General features: G+C 33.2%; 1 protein-coding gene across 16 annotated transcripts in view; it reads right to left on the bottom strand.

Moving 5' to 3' along the window:
* SLC4A10 (solute carrier family 4 member 10) overlaps window positions 1-26,100 on the bottom strand; it is a 256,810-nt gene that overhangs the window by 92,791 nt on the left and 137,919 nt on the right. For 6 of the 16 annotated variants that reach the window (XM_019727291.3, XM_074337123.2, XM_074337114.2 and 3 more), the window contains exons 5-7: window positions 19,541-19,701; window positions 12,284-12,472; window positions 3,283-3,374 (exon numbers count right to left, since the gene is read on the bottom strand). In XM_019727291.3, coding sequence (XP_019582850.2) covers window positions 3,283-3,374; window positions 12,284-12,472; window positions 19,541-19,701 — 442 coding nt within the window. Of the gene's footprint in view, window positions 1-2,194; window positions 2,285-3,282; window positions 3,375-12,283; window positions 12,473-19,540; window positions 19,702-26,100 lie in introns of all 16 variants that reach the window. The other 10 variants (XM_074337110.2, XM_019727287.3, XM_074337107.2 and 7 more) reach the window with 3 other exon arrangements.

The following is a 26,100-nucleotide window of genomic DNA, read 5'->3' as shown; positions in this document are numbered from 1 at the left end:
ATTTACGTTCATTTCGCTGGGTTCTCTAGACCTTCATGCTAAGGAAAAGACTCTTTATTCTGGACATTTGGTGCTTAAGCTGTGGGTGAGGAACTATTATATCTCTAGAGAACAAAGACAGAAGATCATAGTAGAACTGGAAGTATCTGGACAAGCTACACACTGCAATGTGAAGGAAATACAGACGAGACTTTAGGGGAAAAGTTTAAATTTTAAGCCCATTATAAAAAGTACAAGAAAATTAATAGGGATCCTCTGGGGAGAAATGGTGTTGCGACACAAACCAGCTAGTGACGTTGAGCTGCTCTCTTAATATCTCTGGGATTCAGCTTCCTCACCTTCTAAATTTCTAAGGTTTCCTAGAGTTCTAGGATTTAATAGTCCAAGTCTTTTGACTATGTTTCACATACTAAAGATTTATGCAGAAGAAAGTTTTTTTTACATAGAAAATAATGTGAAGGTTTCTTTTGAGTCATTTGAAATAAAAGAAACACCACCAACATTTGGGATATACTAAAATAACCAACCTCTACATGTCAGTTTAAAAAACAGTAATATAGAGTGTTTTGACATGTCTGCTTTTTAAAAACATTATAGGAAGCAAATACCTGACAGTTCAGATTATATTAAAAACATACCTTAAATGAATAAATTTGATGGGCATATCCATTCATTGGAAGGGTTAACTATGTGTAGATTGAATGTAGATAGGATGTAGGATCGAGTCACGTGAAATGAATGTTTTTACTCTTAACATCTCAAAATTCTGGGTTTTGGAATCTACATATTAAAACTCAAAATATTTAAGTGGACAAAATAACCTGGAGACTAGCTGAACTGTGATTAATTTACTACCTAACTGAAGTCATTAGGCTTAAAAACCTTCTCTCATGTACCTACAAAATTTGACACTAAAATTTGTTTCCATATGATGGATCACATTTGTTCTTTCCAAACTGTACTATCCTGCCCTCCCAGGTTATAAAGTAAGAAGTGTTAATTTAACGGTTGTTCAAAAACATTCTAGAACTAAAGGTTTAAATTATTTTGAATCTCACAGGATTCATTCAACAAATACATCCCAAATACTGTTCAAGGCACAGTATATTAGTATATTCTAATATATTAGAATATTATATATTCTAATATATTAGACATCTAATATATTAGACATATTCTAAGATACATATATATTCTAATATATATATATTCTAATATTCACAGTATATTCTAATATATTAGATTCTGGTCTAGTATTTCTTTTTGACAATAATAATAATAATAATAGCCACCTTTACTGAATGCCTACTATGTCCCAGAACTCTACCATGCATTCTTTGTATTATCTCATTTGATTTTCACAACAAAATTATAACTAGGTATTATTATTATTCTTTTACAAATAACAAAGCTGAAGTTCAAAGGACTTCTCCAAGATCAGATAGTTTATAAACGCTAGAGTTAGGATTCAAGATCTCAAACTCTTTCTCAAAAGCCATGTCCTTTCCCATGTGCAGTGTTCTGACTGATGAATATAAATAGTTGGCACTGAGTAGAGGGTGCTAGAAATTTAGCTTGCCTATTAAAAGATGAAATGGACAAGAGATTGAAAACCCAATAGAAGAAAATGGAAAAGAAGGAAAATCTGTTTTTAATTCTTTTATAGTTCTAATTGTTTGGGGAGACCTGAAGATAAGACTCTCTCCAACTGGCAAAATTCATTTTCTTTCAAATGCGATGAAGCATTTTTGACGCTGCCAAAGATAGGTCAGTCAACTAAAAGCAAAATGATATGGAGATATAAAATTCAGTGTCAAGGGGTGATATCCTTAAAAAAAAGTTAAAGGGTAATTTATTGAAAGGATGTGACTTATTATCATTGTTTTTGAGAATGTTGAGTATGGCCGAGCTGTACTGTTAATACCTGCATAAATAAGTAAGCAACTTCTTATGTCACTGCTTTTAAGACATTGTTTCAAATGAAGAATATCAGAAATTAAATGTATGGCAGAGTGTGACAATTTTATTCCAACTTGCAGATGAATGAATATGTAATGTTTTACAAAGATATTTTGGAACGGCAAATGGAATACATTTGAACTGGCTTAATACTGGTAATACTTGAATCACATGCCTCCATACAGTGAAATGAGCGTTGAACCACCATAGAAACACAGCCCGAGTATGCCCTCACCTCTCTCTCTTGCTGGTGTGGAGGTCCTTTTTCATGCCTTTGTTTCATCCCACATGGACTAGTATGCCCCTTTTGATGGCCTCCCAGTCCCTGCACGCATAATTAACAGACTTAAGCTGGTACACCTCGCTCCCACGGAGACTCACACCGGAGTGAGAGCATGCACGTGACTAGACCGAGGCCATTTCGGCATTGGCAGGGGGATTGTGAAACAGCCATAAGGAGCTGATGGCTCTTAACCTTTTCAGAAGCTTGAGGCACATAACTTCCTCTGCGTCTGCCTCCCATTCCCACCTCCTCCTACTGTTAAAATCATTGCCAGTGCTAAGGGGCTTTCTGAGAAAATACGCACACACACATATACACACACACAAACACTCGAGTTACTACTGTTTCAGCCACTCAGATAAAGAGAAGTGTTGAGCCTCTTTATTTTGGTCAATATTTAAACTCCTCTTTCCTGCTCAAGTATCAGTTTGCCATATAGCCTACCATAGCACAACTACAAGGTCAGGAATTTGCTAACCAAAATCACATCATTTTCACAGACTCATTTTCTTAGAATAATTCAAGTAAATGATTTCATTTGAATTGTTTCCAGTTAGATGTATCCCTCAACAGTAAATCTCTATTATGTTTTTATGCGAAACTGTTCAGTTCTATTGTGTTCTAGTGTTTTCTTACACTAATGCCTTTCTCTGAATTCTGACAAGGAAACTTTATATTATTAATATATGATTTACTTTGCTACAAAGAGAGGAAAAAATTGTTTTGAAAAAACTAGCGAAGTGTTAAACAATAAACTTCTGTTAAATTCTCTGTGAAGTCCAGTTTTTCTTTTTACTAGAAGAGATACATTTTACCAAGTGGCTGAAACCCAAAGACTAATGCATAAAACTTACACGTTTGGTTTTGTGAATAAATAAAATGTTACATGTGAACTTAAAAGCTAACATTACCTATAACAATGTCAAGCTCTGGCTAAGTAATAAAAAATGTACATGCAGAAAAATTTGTCAACACCTCTTAAAATGGGCAATAATTTCTACGAATAATTCAGCAGCTGACTTAAATAAAGAAAAACTTACCTTACTAAAATCAACAGTGCTGTTTTCTCTGCTCACGTCAGTTTTATTTTCCACACAGGCTGGAGCCGACTGTGGAGAAACAATCTGACCTGCTAAAAGAGATTGTTATTATAGAATACGGACAATTCCTTACATAACTCTAGACATATTGAGTGAAATAATGAATTAAATTCGACTAACATAGATTTCTTAATGAGTTTATGAGGTAAGCATGAAAGGTCAATATAAATAGATCTGTATAAATACAAAGATTCTTATTTATCAGTCACAGCTAGAAATGGGAGAATTCAACCAAGAAAATATAAACCAATTCTCAGATTAAAACTCTTTAACTAAACAGTTATGCTCTACGAAGAAAGATCACCTACAAAAAATATTTAAATCTAATAATAGTTTTGAAACATCATTGATTTTTAAATTTCATCCAAAACTGATGATACATGTATTTACAAAGATAAGATAGGCATCTATTATGATTTGCCTTAAATGTATGTTTTTTTAATGTTACTGTTTATCTGAAAAGTACACAGCATATTTACAGCTTCTATTGCATCCGAAAAAATAAACTAATGAAAAAAAATTATTTGATAATAACTTTTAGAGATTTATACATGGGAATTTCAGTGAGAAATACCTTTACCTCACACAGAGCAAACACTATGATTACGATTTTATGCTTGTCACTGATTATAATTGCATAAGCACACTGATATTGGTCTGCAGAGAAAAGATCAATAACTTGAATTGTATTAGTTTTCCATTAACACTAACCAGAAACTTTATTATTTTGTCACCTTTCCCAATTATAGGGAAGATGATGATATTAGTTAAGTGAACAGTATAGCTGGGAAAATGACAATAGCTAGCAAAGTCCATTATTCACTAATTATGAAACATTTTCTTTCAATTTATCTTAAGTTCTCCATATGTAGCAATTAAATGATAAAAAATTATGGGGTTTGCTTAATTTCACTTCTCTCTCTTCTTCCTTAACCTCTCCCCATCCTTACTTATTACTTTTGCTGTGAAACAATGACGACAACCCAGCTTTGAAGCCTTGACCATATTTATGATCATAATTCAGTGACTCCAAAATACTGCTCTTATTCTCATCTTATACATCAGAAATACACTCTTGTCTCTGCCTAGTTCTTCTCTCTACCTACCTAAATTCCAACTTTATTCAAAGTTCACCTGTAGTCTTGTCTTCCCCGATGACTGCAGTCTGTACTCATTTGAATTTCTCTAAACTACTGGCACATATACAAATAAAACCTTTTCTTTAAATTCTCTCATGAAATACAGCTTATATTTTGTTATCTAGAAACTATCAAGTTTTATTTAAAACACTAATAACTTACTTTAAAATATTACTAAAATTTCCCTTTCTGAACTATCAATCCTCTCAGGCAGGGGTCAATTTATTAATAGATACAATTTTTCATGGTTTAAAATTTTCTATTGACAGTAATGGGCTTAAGATTCTTCTAGAACTAAAATACTTATTTTCTTTCAATAACCAAAGTAAAACAATACACTTGGTGAAGATTTTTAAAATGACTTTTTAAAATAAATTCACCTCAAACCATGTACACAAAATCTGATTATAGCATTTTCAAAGAAATATATATATATAAACCTTAGAGCAATGACACTTAAAGCTGCATCAAGTATGTTCATTCTCCCATTTCTAACTGCAATGTGCAGCTATGACAGTGAACTGTTCATTAGCAGCCATTTAATTTATCATTCTCAAAATAATAACTGCAATTAAAAAAAAACCTTTTACATAATGCATTTGTGCTACTAACAGATGTCTTCAATCACCAGTTTCACATCATTGCTCCATATTTTCATGAGTTAGAACATTAGATATATTTAAACCTAAATTTACAGAATGTTCCGTAAAATCGAGTGATGAAATTCAAGGAATGAAAAAATTAAACATATCTGCTTTCTTACAATAATTTACTTTGTATGATATAAAACTACATGAAAGAACAATTATTTAATTCAGCAGCAAACACATCAAAAAGAGTCAACCCAATGCAAAATCATCAACTTTGAATAAATTTAATTGGATAGAAAATATGCTATAATTTAAAAATTAAATAAATTAAAGTCTGGTTTTCATATACAAACTTTAAAAACAGAACATTCCATAAATTACATCCAGCTCTTGTAATACGTTTAAAACATTGGCACTTGCATTTTATCTTGTACACATTAATAGACTTGGAGATTTATTGTTCTATGGTATTCTTGTTATAATATGAAAATTTTACAAAATATTACCTCATAAAGTTGATAATCAGAAAGGGATTTGAAAACTATTTTCTATGAATATTTTAAGTGATATAGGTAATGCCCTAGTGGAGAGTATTTAACTAGCAGGCGACATACTAGATGGCAGTAAATTCCTTGCTAGTTCTAGATTCTAGATATATACATAGAATGTCTGCTGGTGCAGGGAAAAAAAAGCATTAAAACTACCACTTATGACATAGGAATATAAACCACAAATTTGGTATCTCTTATATTTCAGCAGTAATAGTCAAATAATAGTAGTAAATATTAGTAGTTGAATATATTTAATCACATCAAGTGTCCTACAAAGTTTAAAGAGTACTCCAAATATTATTTCTTAACATGTACATTAATTTGTTAAAATGAAGCAATATACATTCTATGTGTATATCTTCACGGTAGTCTCTGAAAACTTGGCTGGATACAGAAAAATGTACAGGTATTATTATTTAAAAATTAAACTAACAAGTTTGGTTTGGGTTATTTGGAAAAACATAGAAACCTTTAAATAAAGCTTAAAATTTTGTTTTCTATGTCTATGTCTATATTTATATCTATATCTAGCAGACTAAAATCCACACATAAATTATAGTTTATCAAGTACTGGAAACTTCATGAATTAAAATAATTTTTATAATTCTATTATCAACCATAATCGTTATCTGTCTAAACACTGATTCTTTAGTTTATTCCAATTATCACTGCCCTTCAGAAGAAGGTGATAGGCTTAAATTTCAAAATGACTTTTATTAATTCAAATACTATTACATATGAAGAATCGGTACATTTAGATTCTGAAAGTGCATCCCTTATTTTTTCACTGAAGTCTAAAACAATACTAGGTCATAGAATGACAATTTTTAGGTATAGGATTTTAACTTCACCAGAAGTGAATATATTTTCTAAAAAATAACAAAGAATTTGCTAGGATATTTCTCCCTCCAGAACAAAATAGTATAAAGGGATTATTTAGCAATCACATATATGTGTGGAAGCTTTGTGAATGCTAATTTTTTATGATAAGTTGTCTAATCATATGCCACAATGCTTGTGAATATACATGTTTTTGCCTACTTATTTATATGACCATCGTTTTGTACAGTGATCACTGTCCATATTAATATATTTTATAAATGAATGTTATTGCAATGTTTAACCACATCTGTTATGAGGCATACAGATGACTATCCCAAAAAATTTTTTCAAAGAAATATATTAACTCAGTAACCTTATTACATTCAGGGTAAATTATTCAAAAACTAATAAAAAGTGGACATGATTAGTATGAACTGGGAAGTGTTCATGACTATTGAAATATTTGAGAAACCTAATACTATCCTTATATATTTACCATATATGTTTATTTTTTCAACCCTTTAAACTCAAAGGGTTCACCACCTTAAATCCAAATTTCTAATATATATTATACATCTTAGCAATTAAAGTTCATATTATAGTATTCCTATTAGCAACTAGTGCTTGAATTAGTTTTCATTTGAATCATGAATTCATTTTTTTCCACTGGACCTCCATGTAGGGGTCATATATCAGTCAGATATAAAGTTATTATAGACCATGTATTTTTCCAAGGCAGATCATAAAAGATGTGGGACAAGCACAGGAGAAAATTGAGAGTAATCAAGTGACTACTAACTAGAAAATGGAAGCTCTGCCTTCCTACTTGGTAGTCCATAAATTTTTCACTAAGTCTATTGTGAGACTAGCATAGACATTTCCCTCATCATCAAGTTGTGGGGGAGGAACATAAGATTATGTCAAAGTACTATTTTTTATTTTAAGTAACTCTGTATCATTGAAGCATCTCATTACTGAAACGCAACTGTAAAAACATGTTCTCAAAAAATCTGTTAGGTACCACATTCACTCATTTAAATCCTTACCTACAGTTTTCTTCTTCTTTAAATAAATTATGTACACTAAGTAGTGTCAAACATCAGCTTTTAAATTTCTATTTGGCCAAATTCAAATCAACAGGAGAATAACATATTACTTGAGTACATCATTATTTGCTATTGCTTAATCCACTGAAAATCATGTGTAATAGAAGGAAACTGGGATGAAGACATGGAGGTACATTACTATGAACCTAGAGACCAAACTGGTTTACACTACCTCAGAAACCTTCAACGCATTTAGAGTACCCAAAGGGTAGGAGATGAGGGAGGTACAGAGATGAGATGAGCCTGTTAGAGACAGACACAAGACAGAGCAAAATAAAGAAATATAAAGATGAATGACAAAGTTACATACATGTGTAACAATACATTTATTCATGGGAATAGAGAACATGAAGAAAGAAAGGCTAAATATTTAGAAAATGTTGACTAAGTGACCTTCACTTCCGAAACGTAAAAAGTATGCACAGAATTAAACCTGGAGAAAAATTATTATGCCTGAAAGTAATTAATGTAATATAGGAAATAACAAATTTAAACACGTAATACTAGAAATATTTTTGCTTTTAAAATCCAGTCTTGATATTACAAAACTCAGTAACATGACAGCCTCTGAACAGAACCACCAGTTGTGTCACCAATGTCATGTTGATTTTTTTTTTGAACAATGGAAAATACCTTTATTATACAATGTTTAATTCTGTCACCTACATGAATCTTTTAATATGTTTTCTTTCATGTAATTCTAAGAATTGTTATTCTAGCTTTTTTTCTTCAGAGGTAGAACATTGTGACAGATAAGTTTTAAACTCTATCTTACTTAGGATACCACTGTAGTTACAAAACAAGAATGCATATAAATTATCTAAATGAACATAGAAACATTATGCACTTGAAGACAAAAAGTCCAACATTTGTAAAAAAAATAATAATAATAATAATAATAATAATAATAAGTAATTGTAAAGCAATAAAACTGATTTACAAAGGCCATAAATAGAAATCATTCACAATACATATGCGTACATTGTTTTAAGGGCTGGAATCTATGCAGATCTAATACACATAGCCCATCCTTCTAAATCTAAATGTTCTTAAGTAACCTATGGTTTTGAAAGTAAGTTAGAGACCTTTTGCTCTGTGACTTCTTTTGAGATCTTAAATAAAAGGTACAACTGGAAAGTATTCAGAATAAGGTAAAAAGATATGTGAAAGAAAAGGAATTAGATTTATCAGTAAAGGACACAGTAGAATGAAGATATCCTACACCTAAGGAAACTGTTTTAAATTATTTTTAGTATAAAGTTTATCACAAGGGTAATAATATTTTATAACACACTTGTAATCCAAATGTCTTAAAATATAATTGAGTGCATGACCTAAATGACAAATACAAATATTGATATATTTCTCTTTCTAGATCCTTAAACAGAAAAGGCTGATTTTTATTTTTAGAAAGTCTAGTTTCAAGGAATTATTTGAAAATTCTTGATATATTTCTTTTGAGTCCTTTCCACTCATATCCTTTTTGGTGTTCTAATGTTAAAGAAGATATTATTTTTCTATTATTTTTCGCTGTTGTTTTGCCAAATGTAACTGTCACTTTTTATTGAAACATCAGAATCAGACATTTAATTCTCACAGTTTTGATGCTTAATGAAAAGTGAAAGTTAAACACAGCATGGTGGCATTAAAAATGCATGGTGAATCCATAGCATTCTGCCTCTTAGCCCTTAAGAGAATGTGCAGAACACCAAGAAGAAATATATACGGAAAAGTAAAACCAGTGTACTATTTGGAAGTGAGATTGATAAATGACCACAAATCACTAAAAAAAGTTATGAACAAAATAATTTGGACTTGGGAAGAGAGGAGCAAGGAAATCACTGTCTTGTAAGTGTAATCTATAAAATGGGGAAGGTCCACATTTCAAATTCAGAATGTTTAACCCTTGGGAAGTTCGCATGCTAAAGGAATGAGTCAATTAAGGAAGTAGAAATCTTATTCTATATAATTCTTTTAAACTTCTTTACATAAGTATCAGTTGGTTTTTGAGGGAATTTCCACTGATTTGCCTCTAAAGTAAAAGTTATGCTTGGAAAGACAAATATTTTCTGTTTTCAAGTTTGTAGAAAATCCTAACTCCAATGCCTACTTTATAATCTTAAAAGAAAAGTCAATCTTTCTATAGGAATTATTCTACTGAAGAAATTTTTTTAATAATTAGAATATTATTATCCCCTTTTGTATATCTTGAAATTCTTTTCCATCTCTCTGTACTACTGCACAAAAATATTAAATCTCTACAGCATATTTTGAACCAGAATATCAAATCTATGTTTATGCCTATGATTTTTAATTTGTTTGTTTATCTAGAGTTTGTCAGTTTTTAGAGTTCATAAGTAGATTGAGAACCTTAGTAATAAAGGTCTTTCACACTTTTTTTTACTTCTGGATAGATTTATTTCTAAATTGGTGAAGTCTATACATATTTTCAGTATTCTCAACACACATAATTATGCAAAGTGTGTGAGGAAGCAAAACAGAGTCGCAAGGAGGTGTTATAAGCCTAGGCTTAGAAAACTACTTCTGACAACACAGTCTCCAACAATACTTAATTGGATATATAAATCTTATTAGAAATGTTTCCAAATTTTTATTACCCTAGTGAATGCCTCAAAAGGATCTATGTGTGTTCAGATAAAGGCTGACTGTACAGATGGCAATAGAATAACTTCAGAACTAATATTCCAGTTTTCAGAAAAACTAAGCAGTTACCTGGACAAGACAAAAACCAAGATCACAGCAAACTTTATATCTGTATGTATCTATATGCAGATTTGTGATTCAAGGCTATAATTCTATTATGTCTTTTTATGTTTAACAGAAGTTTAAAGCAGTAATAAATAGTGTGTCCCTGTTTGCATGATATTACAATATAGAGCTCATCCAGTAAATTTAGTACCCTCTTACCTTCAAGAATAAAATGCATGAAAATTATTTTGTAGCAAACATTATCCCCTATGGAATTTGAGATATAAATTATGGCTGGTTCATAGCCCAAGATCCTTGCATCTTTAAACATATCCTTGTTATAGATATCTGATAATATTTTATTATCTGATTTCCAGCAAAAGTAATGAAATGAAGGCAGAAGTTTATTTCTAAATCTGCTTGCATTCATAGAGAGTTAATTCATGGGAATATTTTAATAAGGTCTTTGGAATCATGTAGACATAAGTCCATAGTCAAAATTAGCAACATCTCAATCTATTTTCATTATATCATCATACTAAATAAATACTAGTACTGCAAGCGTAGTAAAAATACTACATTTATAGTAAGTTACACAATATAAGAGCCTCATTTTGATGTCATTATATTTTAAAGCAAATTGTGGTTCATAATACGAACACTTTTCAAACATATGAGGGGATTCAAATCAAGTTATAAATTCTAAAGATGTTCTGTGGAATCTACAAATACAAATTAGTATAGACCATAAAGTGCTCATAATGTTTTTATTGAACTTAATATAGGCACAACTATAGACTCTTCATATAACAATGACTTATATTAAGTCATTTAAGCATCTTTATAAAATCAAATGAGTATTTCAAAAATCATTTTGCCATTAAGAACTGGTTCTATGTTCTAAGACAATAGTGTATCTAATGATCTTCATTGATTTATTAAAGCATTTATTCTACTTGTTTTTGTATATTTGATTCAATAGTTTGAAAACTGGTAAAAATTCCCATATAAAGTGAAATTTGAAGAAAATTCATTTTCATGCTTAAAAATTCACATTTAAGGCACCTCTGAAGCTTTTGAAAATAGGAGTGAAATTACATAAAATAATTCATGCTGACACTACACATACTTTAGCCCATTTGTGGAATTCAGAGTCTTTCTAGTAAAGCATTTGAAATTACTTTTCATTAATATTTATCTTTTAAAACTGGAAACTTGTTAACAAATTCATATTATCCTCATGATAACTTCGTTTTTCTTCACAAGACTAATGGAAAGGACAGATAATAACAAGAGATTCTTAAGCAACTTCCTTAGTATAAATGATGAAGGGTCAAAGGGATGCAAGGAGGAACAAAATACACAGGGAGGGTAAAACAGTCTGAGGCACAAACCACAGGGAGGGGAGTAAGTCATGATTGCTAGGAAACAATGATTGGTGTCATCAGTGTTGGTGTGTGAAGGTGGTTAGTGTGGTGGCTTTACGGATGTTGAAAATGTAACACTGCAAATAGCCATGAGCCCGTGACTTGGAAATCAGGCTTAGGCAAGGCACTAGCTGTTCTTTTCCATTGTTACTGTCTCATGGAATTGTTGACTTTGAGCAACATGAAACCACTGTCTTTCTCTGCCAACACTAAATGGTGATTATATTCATTTTAACTAAAAGGCCGTAATCAAAGCCCTGCATTACATTCTCAAGCTATGGGACAAAGGGTAGGGCCTTGCATGGGATGCAGTTGATGTTCCGTTTATGTCTGTTGCCTTTGAGTCTAGAACTTTTTATTAGATAAAAATTTCATTTGCATTCTTTCATAAGCCTTTTAGGAAACTTAAACTCTTGTTAAAATTTCTACAATTTGAAGCTTGATAATAAGACTATATGAATAAAAAAAACAATTTTACTACAACAATCTTAATTTCAATAGATCATTTTCAAATAAAACATATTTTACAGGATCTAGAAACACTTTGATATTCAGATACCTATAATGAACATAAGGGTACAATAAAGAAACATTTACCATTTTTATCCATGGAATTTGGTTCTGATTGCTTTTTGCCGATATCAGCAAAGGAACGGACAATAGGAATTCTATTGGTGAGTTTTTTCTGATTCTGATGGTGATGCTGTTTCATCAATGCCTCATGGACCCTGTGACGTACATCCTCATTGAGCTGACCTGAGCTCACTTGTTGATCAAGGACCATATCTGAAGAGGAAAGGCAGGAGGAAGATTAGAACAGCTGAAGTGTGGTGTTGCCAGCAGTGAACCACTGAGCACAAACTCTAGGTAATATTATTTATCTTAGAATAGGAATGAATCCTTTACAAATCTCTAAGTATGGTCTCACAAACGGAAGTTTATCTTTGCAGCAGTATTGCCCAAGAAAGCCTTGAGAATTTTTTTTATAACAAACCATTCAATTTTAAATATGTAAAGATCTTATAGAGTATTATTTTCCAAATGGACATAGTTGTACTGAGGACAAGGTGCTTCATACTTATATTTTAATTTGGTTTTTCTCCCTTTTTTAGTAGAGAATAATTCCCAGGTTTCCTCTTTAAGTGAACAAAAGTCCATCTGTAAAAATCTGATGCAAGGAGGCTCAGGCAGCTACCTATGAATAGTTGGTTGCATTTGGAGAGTAAAGAACTGTTTCACATTGATATAAATTCAGTCTTTTCAAACATTCATTAAAAATGTGTTTATATTAAAAAGGTCTACTATAACCATAAGACAAAGAATAAAATGTGAGATTTCAGAAGGCTACTAATTAAGCAGATTAATATTTACCATATGTAGTGTCAGAAATGCCTATACGATCAGTAAATGAATAAAGACATTTCAAGTTTCTTGGTAAAACAAAGATCACCTCAACAAACCAGCGTAAGTAATCTACTTTTAGATTATCAAATATTAACTCTACTTGATTGTTTGAGACACTAACTCCTTCTGTGAAGCACGCAGATAACAATGCACTGCCTTCCATTGCCCCACTGAATACACTGAAGATTTGAAAATTTGCCGAATTCTCCCTCATAAACAGCGTTTTCCTTTAATGTAAAAGGGAAATGGACTATGGAATCAGACTTGGGTCACTGTATCACATTCTAGCTGTGTGGCCTTGTAAAGTTGGATAATCTGAGGGTCCTTAATTGTAAATTGGCGACAGTATCTATCTCATGGGTCATTACCAGGACTAGGGACATAAGGCACATAATACACTGATTGGAATAAGAAGACCCCGGTAAATATTTCCCAGTACAAGATTTCCTTTGCAATTTCCATTAGGTAGGTTATGGGTCCCTGATTTGAATTTTGTGGTTGCAGTATGATTTTAATACATCCACCTGTATTTTATAATAGTATATCAAGTGGAGGTAAAGCTGGGTTTATCAATAACAAAAAATCCAAATAAAACCATCTAAAACAATGAATTACGTTGGCTCACATAACAGAAAGGTCAAAGCTAGGCTGGATTTAATTCCCTTTCTCTGTGATTCTTCAGCTTTCCTTTCCTCTAGGTTTGAGCTTCAATCACAGGCTGATTTTCCTTATTGTCATAGGTGGTTGCCAGAAACAGCAAGGAAATACATATTTTTGTTCATATCTTTGCCTTTTTGTGACTTTCTCATAAAAGAAAAGTCACTTTTCCCTTGCCCAGGAAAACTTTTCCTACATCCAACTGACACAAACTTGCCTATGCAGAGCCAGTCACTGGCAAAGATGATGAGCCCCCATGATTGGCTTAGATTAATCAAGAACTGCCCTTCATTCAGGAGTCAGTTCTCTAAACCAGAGGTATATGAATAGTTTCTGTAATGGGCCAGATAATAAATATTTTCAGCTTTGTAGGCTATACAATCCCTGTCACAACCATTCAACTCTGCCTTTATAACTCGAAAGTAGTCATTGACAACATGTACACAAATAAGCACGGTTGTCTTTCAATAAAACTTTCTTTTGGACACTGAAATTTGAATTTCACATCACAAAATATTAATCATCTTTTTAATATTTTTCAATCATGAAAAATGTGATGACCATTCTTAGCTCATAAGCCTGACAAAAATCAGGCAATGGGCTATATTTGCACATAGAGTATAATTTGCTAACCTTTGATCTATCACTTGGCTGTTTACAATGGAAAGAGGTAGAAGGCAAGTTTGGGAGTCAGCTATAATGTAATGTTTACTATAATCACTTCCAAAGTCCCTTGCAATTCTGAAAATATATGATAATATAGAATATTTGATCTATATCTAAGTTCTTTGGAGATCAGTAGTTATAACACTCATGGATTAATTTGAAATAAAGGAAATGATAAATTGTCAACATATGTGACTTTACACTGAAATCTGCTAAGATAGAAAATTATATATAAAATATGCATTATATACTTCATAATGGGAGTTGCAAAGTAGGTTATTAAAACACCAAAGGGATACCATCGTAAGGCAGTTTCATCTGTAAACCATGATCTGTATCCCCAGTTCAATATTCTAATCAGAATCGAAATGAATCATATAATAAACCTTGTTCATGGTTATAATTTTTAATTCCTACTAAAGCACAGTAGGAATTTCCAGGCTTGAGCACTACAAAAACCGCAAGTCACTAGCTTCACAGCTTTTCAGAGATAAGGTCTTTATTTGAAAGTTACGTAAGAGAGAGCAAATAGGAAAGAAAAAAAAAAAACACTTCTCTGCTCATTAGTCACACAGAAATACACAGTAGAGGTATAACTGCATCAAATAATACCTTAATAAACTGGAAAAGTTAATCATCTTGCGTAAGAATATGTCATACGGAGGTGAGATTGAAGTAGCAAAGGGAGTCTGATTCACCAATCACATTGTTCCCTTCACCACTATAATACACTCATATGTTAGTATTAACCCTGAAGAGTAGGAAAGGATAATGGACCATAATGGCTTTGGGCCCAGAGTCAAGTCCCACAGTCTCAGCAGGCTATGATGCCTAAATAATATAGTCTAGCCTGCCAAAGCACAATGCCAGGATCTGGATGATAAGAGAAGCTAGAAGATAAAGGATAAATAGATCATAGTCTTCGCCCAGTGAGCTGGCTCTGGAGAAACTAGTAGCATTTGTACACAAAAGCTTCAGAAAATGAAAAATTATTTTGCATCCTAATCAGTCAATTACTTTATTATGATTAATCCATCTTGATGACTGAATAAAAACCTCTAAGATTATGAGATTTTACAGATTCTATGTAAATCTTGGATCGCTTTAAAGATTATCTTATAAAGTCTTTGTTTTAAAAACCCAGTGTCTTAACTTTAGAAGGTGCTTGGAAAACAGGATGGCTCTAAATTCTACAGTCTGGTTGACAGCACTAACAGGAGTGTGTATACTGAAAATGTAAACTACGATGAGAACACTTACTTTCCAGACCAAGGACACTAATACTACAGGCATGTTAGAAAATATATAACTACTCCGATACTCCCAAAATTACAAATTATGTTTGGTGGAGCAACCTATGGATTTTTACTTCAGTGAAAAGATTTGAGACAATAAAAGTTATTTTACTGCTGAGAGCAATGATTGATAACCTGCCCATGGTACTAACTTTGGTTTAGTTTTAATTTCTTACTCTCATTGACAGAATTCATTTAAAGGATACACACTGCAGAAAGAATCATGGAATTATTCATCTTTATAGTGCTGAATTTCAACGAGATTAACATAGACCAAAAAACGACCTATAATTTATATGCATATAATTAAGAAGCATTTTAATTTAATTAATCTCCATATCAGAATAAATCCTCGTAAGAAAATATATCTGGAGAATTTTGGATATGAAAAGGTTAAGTAATAGTTTGAAAGAAGTTTAAATTTATTCTGAGATCCCTGAAACATTGGGAAATAGACTTTTTTAAATTAACTTTATCCAAAAGAAAATCCTACTTTAATTATACCAGAAATGCTTGAAAGACCTGCCAGATACAAATGGGATTTTTCTCCTGCTAAGTCTATAAAATCTCTTTAAAGAATTATCTAAGAGTCTATTAAAAACATATCAGAACATTGATATAAAAATCCTTCATCATTTTAAAACAATATCTGGGTCATATTTCTCTGCTAGAAAATATCTAGAAAACATTAATGCTGCAGAGCCTGTGCATGTGCAAAGTACTAGGATTTAGAGACTTTAAAGACAAACTATTATACCTAGCTTTTGGAAAATTGAAACTAGGGACTAATAAGTTAGTAACCGCCTATCATGTAGAAAAATATGATAAGTAAGAGGTAAAGAAAAAATTCCAGGTCTTATTGTTAATCACTATGGTCACAAATTATCATGATATAGAAGAAAACAAAATGTATAATTATGAATTAATCAAAAAATTATTCCCATCTCCACAAAGGGCACCTGTGATGTATTGCTTTCTGTTTATTAGTTTATAAAATGGGGGAAACAGCTCCTCCCTACCTCATAAAGTTGCTTTGATAATAAAATACAATAAATGGATGTGAAAATACAAAGTTAGAAGTCTTAAAAATGTAACATATTTATTTATAACACACTTAGTAATACAGCTTGTCACAAAGGAAAAATAATTGTAAGTAAACAATAAGAAAATAGTTATGACCTATAGAAAAAATGTTTACATGAAACTTTATTGAGGGTAGAAATAAATATCTTTGGATTAAATGAATCAAACCAAAATTACTCAAAGAGAGGAAATCTCTTTTTATTAATAATTGAAAAGGAATTTAAGGTCAGTGATCAACACAAGTATTTGTAATCATATTTTTCTATGTGGTGTTACCTCTAAACTATTCACATCTTGTGAATGACATTTTGCACTCTGATCTACACTGAGAATGGGACATTCAAGTTGAGCTATTTTTGAAACAGAAAGATACAGACTAATTAGAAGAGCAGAAAGAATACTAAAAAGTTATTTGGGATATTGAGACTTCATTTGTAAAGATAGACTTAGAAATTATAATTTGCTTTTAAAAGCTAGATTTTACACAGCTTACGACCTTCACATATTCTACAGAATTGAGTTTGGGGGATGGGGAAGGGTTAGGGGAAAGAAACATAAATTTAGACAATAAAACTGAGCTAAGGTGATAAACAACAGAGTTTTAGTCAAATTAATGGTACAAGATTTTTTGGCACAAATAAATTCTTCAAGAAAGAAGTGGAAATTATATGCTTTAAGAAATATAAAGCCTGGTGAAACCATGAAGGGTATTTTCTGAGGCTAATTTTGCCAGCTTGAAGAATTTGACAGCTTTATTATATGTAGTCAGCCCAACATTCATTTGAATTAATCCACTTTCAAAGGTAATGCCATCACTGACATAAGTAGCAGAAATACACTCATTTGGAGCAAGGCTTTTAACCTTCAGAATTTCAGTTTCTTTCTTTATTTATGAAGGACCAACAACAATATGGATACCAAGCCCCACGTTTGTTTTGAGTACCAAAAAGATAGTGTAAAATTACCAAAAAGAGCTTCCTGAACTGCAAAGAGTTTACTAACTATTTCAAAATACTAAGAAAAGCCCAGGCATTTTATTCCTAATTAAAACATTAAAATGTTTATTGGGGAATTTCACGAGAGGTGGGTCCAAGATGACAGGAAGACCCTGAACTCACCTCTTCCCACGGACACACCTAACAGACACCTACATAGAACTATTCCTTCTAAAGAAGAACTGAGGGCCGATTAAACAGCTTCTGCACAACAAATGATAGAGGGGACCACATTGAGAAGAGTAACAACAGGAGCCAACCTGCAATAGGGAGAAATATCACAGAAGGGCCTGTAAAGACTCACCTGCCCTGGGGCACAGCAAACAAACAGCAGTTAAAAGGGAACCTTGACTAAGTGAAGGAAACCCACTTATTAACCTTAGTGTCTGTCAAGTGGGCAAGGAACAGCTAGAAGTTTCTCTAGGGTCAGGGGCACCAGCGAATGCCATTTTTGACATTCCCCCTCCACCTAATAGGGTGGGTGGGTATAGTCCAGATGCGTGAGCCAGCCTGCAAAGCCTGCCCCAGTGCACCCCAGGCGGGGAGCTGTCCTACACCAGCTGAAACTATCCTGCCAAGGCATCCCCGGTGCTACACACCCCAAAACACCCAAAGCTCATGCCTACTCCAGCTTCATCTGTCTTGCTAGGATGACCCCCGTGCAACATGCCCCGGACACCTCAACCCATGTGCACTCCAACTCCATCATCCTATGAAGGCAACCCCAGTGCAGTGTGCCCCAAGACTCATACAGCCCATGCCTGATCCAGCCATCCTGCCACGGTGGGCCTGCTGTGGCACACCCCAGGACCCCCGGCCCCCACAAGCCCTAGCTCCAGTTGTCCTGCCAAGGCGGACCTGGCATGACAGTCTGGGGACCCCGCAGCCTGTGGCCACAGTGGCCTGGCATATGCAGTCTACACGGAAGTCGTTCCTACACAAGGCCACTCCTTCAGCACTGGAAGAGGTAGTTGTTTTGTCTCACGCACAGAAACACAGAAAGTCAAACAAAAAGAGGAGAAAAGGGGATATATTCCACATGAAGGAACAAGATGGAACATCCCTTCCCAAAAGAAATTGTAATGAAACCGAGGTAAGTAATTTACCTTATAAAGAGTTTAAAGTAAAGGTCATAAAAATGCTCATCAGACTCAGTAAAAGACTGGAGGAACACAGTGAGAACTTCATCAAAGAGTTAGAAAACATAAGGAAGAAGCAATCAAAGCTGAAAAATACAATGAATGAAATGAAAACTACACCACAGGGAATCAATAGCTGACTACATGATGTAAAAGCACTGATCAGCAGTCTGGGAGGCAGAAATGTAGAAATCACCCAATCAAAACAGCAACGAGAAAAAAGAATTTTCTTAATAAAGGTTAAATTAAGGGACCTCTGGGACAACATCAAGTGTACTAATATTCACACCGTAGGGGTCCCAGAAGGAGAAAAAGGAGAGAAAAGAGCAGAAAACTTATTTGAAAAAATAATGCCTGAAATCTTCCCTAACCTCAGGAAGTAAATATATATCCAGATTCAGGTATCACAGAAAGTAACATTCAATTTCTTAGCCTTACATTATGGGATTTTGCTAACAACCAATAAACTTTTTTTTTTTAAGGTCTCATATGCTGATCACGAGAATTTATTTTCCAAAGGTTATGCATGTATAGAATCATAAGGAAAAGGTAATAACAAAACTCAGCTGTAGCCATAAGAGTGAAATAGGCTAAGGGGGGAAGAAAGAGACATACCTGCAATTTCTTCTAAAGTGTTAGCATGCATGTCCAGCAGCACAGTTCCATTCAGAATACAACTTCTCAACTCGAATAAGCTGTGCAGTGAAAGAGTAGCCACATAAGGCTTGCTCCACCGCTCCCCTCCATCTTCCACATCTTCTTCAAACTTCAACCACCTATGCAAATAAATATCATCAGCACATTGTATATTTCATTGTACATCTATGATCCTTTACCCAAATAATAAAAGGTAGACATAGAAAGATATTCACATTGCCTTTTGGTTTCATGGGTTTTGGAAGTACATTAAAGGTAGCCCAAGTCATTCAGTTTTCATTTTAATTCCATTTAACAAAATATTCTTTTTGTCATTGAAAGATACGTTGGAAAAAACTCATATATCATCTCATATATCATTTTTATTGGTTTGTCTAGCTCTGAAAAATATTTCAATATAAATGTTAATCCATGGTCACAGTGAATCTGTAGGAGAACTACAAAAGAGAGTATACCTCACGGCAAAAGAATGGTCATTAAAACAGATACAACAGAAAATAAAAGAATACTTATTTTTCTTTAGAGTGAGGTCTTAACACTGAATATTTGAGTCTCAATAATTTTTTGATTTGATTAGGAAGGCTAGTATAACTTGGGGCCTGTTGTATAAGAAAAATATTTATTAGGTCTGTTTGGATAAAATCAAGTGACCTCCAAGGACTAAACTGAGAACTGAGCTGGGGCCCCATTGCCTGAGCCTTCCTCCCAGGGATGGAGAATGGGGAAGAACCTTGGTATCACGGTACAAAATGACAAACCACTGCTTTCTTGGAGTGAAATGAAGAGCAATATCTGAGATTGTGTCTAAGTAAGATAAATGGAAGGAATAGAGAGAAACCAATGATTTTACTGCTCTGGCACAAACTCTAACTCTCTTATTCTTTTAGGGACTTGCCCTCTAATCCTAATAGATAACCAATTTAATTCCACCATTTCTAATAAATCCTAGCATAAATTACCTTTCCTTCCCCACCCCCCACCATTTTCCTCATTCTTTTTCGCCTTAGTCATTTTTGCCCTAACTTCCTCTCTCCATGCAAGATCACTCAAATTCTCTATATGATATTATATTACTGTTTTATATAATCAAACGTTCCAATTCCAACAGAGAACAAATATATTGCAGTTACTAGTTAGGGAAACAGTGGATCAGCCAAAAATAACTAACCCAAAGGGCTAGTCAGAATGACTGACGTGCAGAGTTCCAAGAAAGATAAAGAAAGTTATGGATTTGTCCTCAGTGTTCAGGGAGCAAAAAGTTTTCGGGAAGTGAAAAGAAAACCAACAGGGAAGAATAGCTGTGCCTGCTGAAAGTTTACAGATACGAAAGACTAACTCTGCCTATCATAAATGTATAAAACACCTGAAAGTCAAAAACACTTACATTTAAGCCCCAAATCACTGACAGTACTCTTTGGTGTTGCCAATTTTATAGCATATTTTGATCTACACAGTTGGAAACTTTTCATATTAGTGATGTTTAATGTTTTTCAATCCTTAACAGGGCCCTAATACCTCATAAATCATGTGATAGTCATAGTACTGTTTACCAACTATAATTACTTCTCTCTCTTTTCCTAGTGAAGAAGAGGATGTCACTACCTTAGCTCCCTTCTAACTGGGTAAGGGCATGTGACTGTTGACTAGCTCTGGACGATAAATTGTGAGCAGGAATTACATGTGTCACTTCCAGGCTGGGGTATTTAATGGCCAGAATAAGACACTCTGGAGCTGTCTTTTTCCGCAATGTGGCCACCAGAAATGCTCAAGATGAAGGCCGCTCTACCAGCTGAGACCTCTCAGTAACTACAATGAACAGATATGCACAGCCTCCACTGATCTGTGATGGACATGTATCATAGGCCATATAAAGCCATGTGATTTTAAGCCATTGAGACTGCAGGATATTTTTCTCTAACATAATTCAGCCTGTCCCAACTGACACAGATCACCAGTTTAGCTATTCATACCAGCATCAAAATTTGAAATTAAAATGAATGATGAAAGTAAGTATGATTTTAATACATATTTAAAAATTAGTATTTCTTGCCAGGTATAAACGTTAAGGCCACGGTCCCATTATGAATGTCAATCTCTCAAAGGATGCACCTCTTGGCAGATCTGAGATGGGACAGTATTGTGGAAAGTGTCTTGGACTAGTTGGGAATAAAAAGAAGTCTAGGTTTTGTCCCTACTCTATAGCTAAATTGCCTTGTGACCAAAGGAAAGAAAATCTTTGAATTTCTCTGGAACACATTTTTCTCATCTGTAAAATGATGAGACAAATTCAATACATGAAAAACTTGTCCAAGACCACCTAGCCAGTGACCTTGTCAAACCAGCATCAATTCCAAGTCATTGTTATTTTTCTCCAGAGTCTGTGCCCATTTTTCATCACAACACAATTACTTTGGTTTAATTCATGGACTTTTTCAGCTCAGATAGTTTTTGTTAATGTCTGGAAACAACTGATTTAACATTTGATTTTCATCCTTGTCTAGACCAAATCTCAAGTTGAAAAATGTTCTCTGTTCTTTTCCTCTTTTCACCTTATCCAGACATGGCACCAAGAAAATAGATACAACTTTTATTAAGGCTTCTATCAACTTGTATACTGTTCATATATGATGTGGTTTTCAGGCAAAAAGAACAAAAGAAGGGAGTCTATACAACAGCACTTATGCTGGTGTTATTTTGACTGAAGAACTTTGTTAGATTTGAAATCTAGTTTCCAGTCTGTTGGGTGGTAAAGAAGACTCAGGGTTATGAAAGGGTGTGATTGTGTTTAAGGGACTACAGATTTCTCTCAATTGGAAAATGTTCTCAATTAATATTTGTACAGCTGTAGTACTTTCTGTCATTCCTATATATAAAATTGCTTCTCAGATGTTGTATTTAAAATTTTACTCAAGTAAGAAGTCCTGAAAAGTGTTTATACATTACTAAAAAAATTACATTCTTAATTATGTGTAAATCTATAAACTGGCCCACACGAAAATATTGGTTGTAAGTTGTCATAACACTAATAATAAATTCATTTTTAAAATACTCATGGGCTACGGGTTCTACATAAAATGATCAAACCCTTTTTTATAAGGGAGATTATAGTTAAATTTTATACTTCAAGGTAACAGTGAAGATTATTAAATAAGTAACAAAGTGTCTATATCATTTTATCTTAGCTCTTTTGAAAGTAAAACTTTAAATTTTAAAAAACCTGAAAAAATGCATGTGGTGTGGTGTGTGTGCGTGCGTGTGTGCGTGTGTGTGTGGGCAGTTCTATGCATTTTTATCCCACGCATAGATTCAGTAACCACCACTACAATCAAGATACAAAACTGTCCATCATCACAAAGGAACTCCCTTTTGCTACATCATTATGTTCTCAGTCTTCACCCTGTTTCTGTCCCATCTACCACTGATCTGCTCTTCATCACTGTATTTTTATCAGTTTGAGGATGTAATATAAATGGAATCATATAGTTTACAATTTTTTGAGATTGACACTTTTCACTAAGCATAATGCCCTTGGGATCCATCCAAATTGCTATATGTATTAACTGTTTGTTACTTTTTGTTGCTAAGCAGTATTCCATTGTATGGATGTACCAAACTTTGTTTATCCATTCATCCATTGACATGTTTTGGATTATTTATAGATTGCTGCTGTTACAAATAAAGATGCTATACACATTCACATTTTTGTGTGAACACAAGTTTTCATTTCTCTGGGATAAATGCCCAAGACTGTGATTGCTGGATCATATAGGAAATGCATGTTTAGTTTTATAAGAAAACTATGTTCTAGAGTAGCTATACCATTTTCCAGTCATCCCAGTAATGGATGATAGACCCAGTGTTTTCACATCCTCAGCAGCATTTGCTTCATGAGTATTTTTTAAATTTTAGCTATTCTATTAGGTATACAGTAATATTTCATAGTGGCTTTATTTTGCATTTCCCTAATAACTAATGATGTTGAACATCTTTTATTGTGGTTATTTTCTACATGTATCTCTACTCTTTGGTGAAATGTCTATTTGTATTTTTCCCATTTTTCTAATTGATTGGTATATTTTCATACTGTTTGTTGAATTTTGGGAGTTCTTTATATGTTCTAGATATAACATTTTTGTCAAATATATGTTGCAAATATGTTTTCTCTGTCTGTAGCTTGTCTTTTCATCCTCTTACCAGGAGCTCTCATAGCACGAAAGTTTTCAGTTTGAGTGAAGTCCAATTTATGAATATTTTCTTTCATGGACTGTGCTTTAGGTATCATGTCTACCCCCAGATCCTGAAGGTTTTCTCCTATGTTTTCTCTAAAATGTTCATAGCTTTTGTTTTATATTTAGATTTATGATTTATTTTCAATTAATCCTTATACATACTGTGAGGTTTACATTGTGATTATATTTTTTTTACCTATAGATGTCTAATTGTTCCAGAACAATTTTTGAAAAAGCAATGCTTCCTCCATTAATAGCTTTTGTCCTTTGTCAAAATTCCGTTAGCTGTACTTGTGTTGGTCTTTCTCAGTTCCCTATTCTATTCCATTGATGTATGTGTCTATCTGAAAAGACATTTTAAAAACAAATCCGAAAGATATATTCCTTCCTTTAGAATAATTTCCTTCAAATTAGGGGCTTGGTCTTTTAGAAAAGAAGAATGGCATTTCTGGGATTTCCAACCAGTTTGGTAGTTAAGATGACCAAATATAAGTTATATGCACAGATGGTTTGATATAGCTACAGGTTTTAGGAGCATTACAGGAGGAAGCAGAAGATACTTCTCATAAAAAGGAACCCACAAATTACAAATATCAGGTTACTAAACATTTCAAGATTTAGTATTTCATGCCAGCTTAAGAATTATGGCAAAGGGTTTTAGATATTTAAATGAATATTCTAAAAAACTGCATTAAAAATTATGTATACACAAATACATAAGTATATCTCTCTTGTCTGTTTTTTTCTTTCCATTTCCTACTTCCGAGATAGAAATTAATAGGTCTGGGAACACATCAAATCCTGTTTCAAGATTTGTAGTCACTGAATATACTGTCAGTTGCAAAATGCCTGATTGCAGTTAATGACCTAAAGTGCTGCAATTTATTCCAGTTTTCATATAAACTCAGCTGACATTTGTTTGAATAGCAAATCAAAGCAAACAAGAGTCTCACAGGCATGAATAAGAAGCAATGGACAATGCAAAAAATCAAAATTATAGGCCAACTGCATGACATTTTCAATGAGAGAGAGGTGGATTTAAACTCTGAGATTATTTTCATTTCTTTCAGTATGTCTGGATCTGTTTTCATCCATGATTAACACTTTGGAATCTCTTTGTACTAAACACCAACCTAATATAGGTGTTTCATGAATTCTTTGAGGATTAACTTGATAATAATCTCCTCTACAACACTCATATTGAAAATCTACAAAATAGAATTCTTTTGCAAATTAGAAATAGATGTTTTCCATAGAAATTAACTCTGTTTATTCTATTCCCATTAATTCAGTAGACCTTTCCTAAGATTTTTTATGATCTAATTCTACTCATATAGGAAGTTAAGGAGTTACTACAGCATCCAAAATTATAGCCTTGGGGGGAAGTCATGGATTCTCAGGAGAAAGCAACCTCTTTTGGGTAGAGTTGGGGACATGGAAGGACATGGTTAGGGTGAGAGCTAGAGAACAACACATGTAATCATAAAGTGCCTTTTTAAGGGGAAAAGGGAAATGAAATATACCCAAACCTAAAGTTTATTGACATTAGTTGTTCTTAATCCATATTACCTTCACACGTCACATTGCACTGAAAAATCTTGATGACTTGAACCCTTACTAATTTTTGAATATTGAATGCCTTCACAGCACCAGTAAAATCATTTTGAGGTGATAATCCTTTCTGCACTACCATGTATGTATCAGAAGCCTAACTGCGACCCCCTGCTTTGCCTCTTCTGAGCTTATTTGTGGGAAGCATTTTTAAAGGGCAACCACAGTGAGTCAAGCATGTTGTCTCCACAATTGCACAGCTGTGGCATCTTTGCTCAGTTTTCTATTAATAACATTGTATGTTATTTATAAGCAGGACATTCTAATTGTGTTGATTTCATTAGGCCTTGTCATATGGCTCCTTTTAGGGTTTTAAAAAGTGAACAGCTGATTTTCACAAACATTTATTAAATAATTATGATTCAAAAATTTAGCCTCAAAATCTAAAACTTTGCTCAAGTTTACTTGGCAACCACAGTGGGCATGAATTATTCAATACGTGATATATATTGACAGGTGCAATGTGCTGATAATATAACCTTTTTATTTCTACTATTAGGGTAGAAAATTATTAATCCCCCCTGGAATACTAATCAAAAGAGTGAAGTGCTTCAAATGGTGATGATAATTATTTATTAGAATTATACTGCATTTGAAAAATCAGATGGAGTCACGAATTAACTAAAATTAGCCTTTTTAAATGAACTAGGGCTACCAGAACAAAATTACTTCTGCCAC

Source organism: Rhinolophus sinicus, chromosome 17 (assembly GCF_057876585.1).
Source record: "Rhinolophus sinicus isolate RSI-liver-muscle chromosome 17, RSI-T2T, whole genome shotgun sequence".
Taxonomy (NCBI): domain Eukaryota; kingdom Metazoa; phylum Chordata; class Mammalia; order Chiroptera; family Rhinolophidae; genus Rhinolophus; species Rhinolophus sinicus.
Note: the sequence above shows the minus strand (reverse complement) of the source record. Positions and strands in the feature narration are given on the sequence as shown.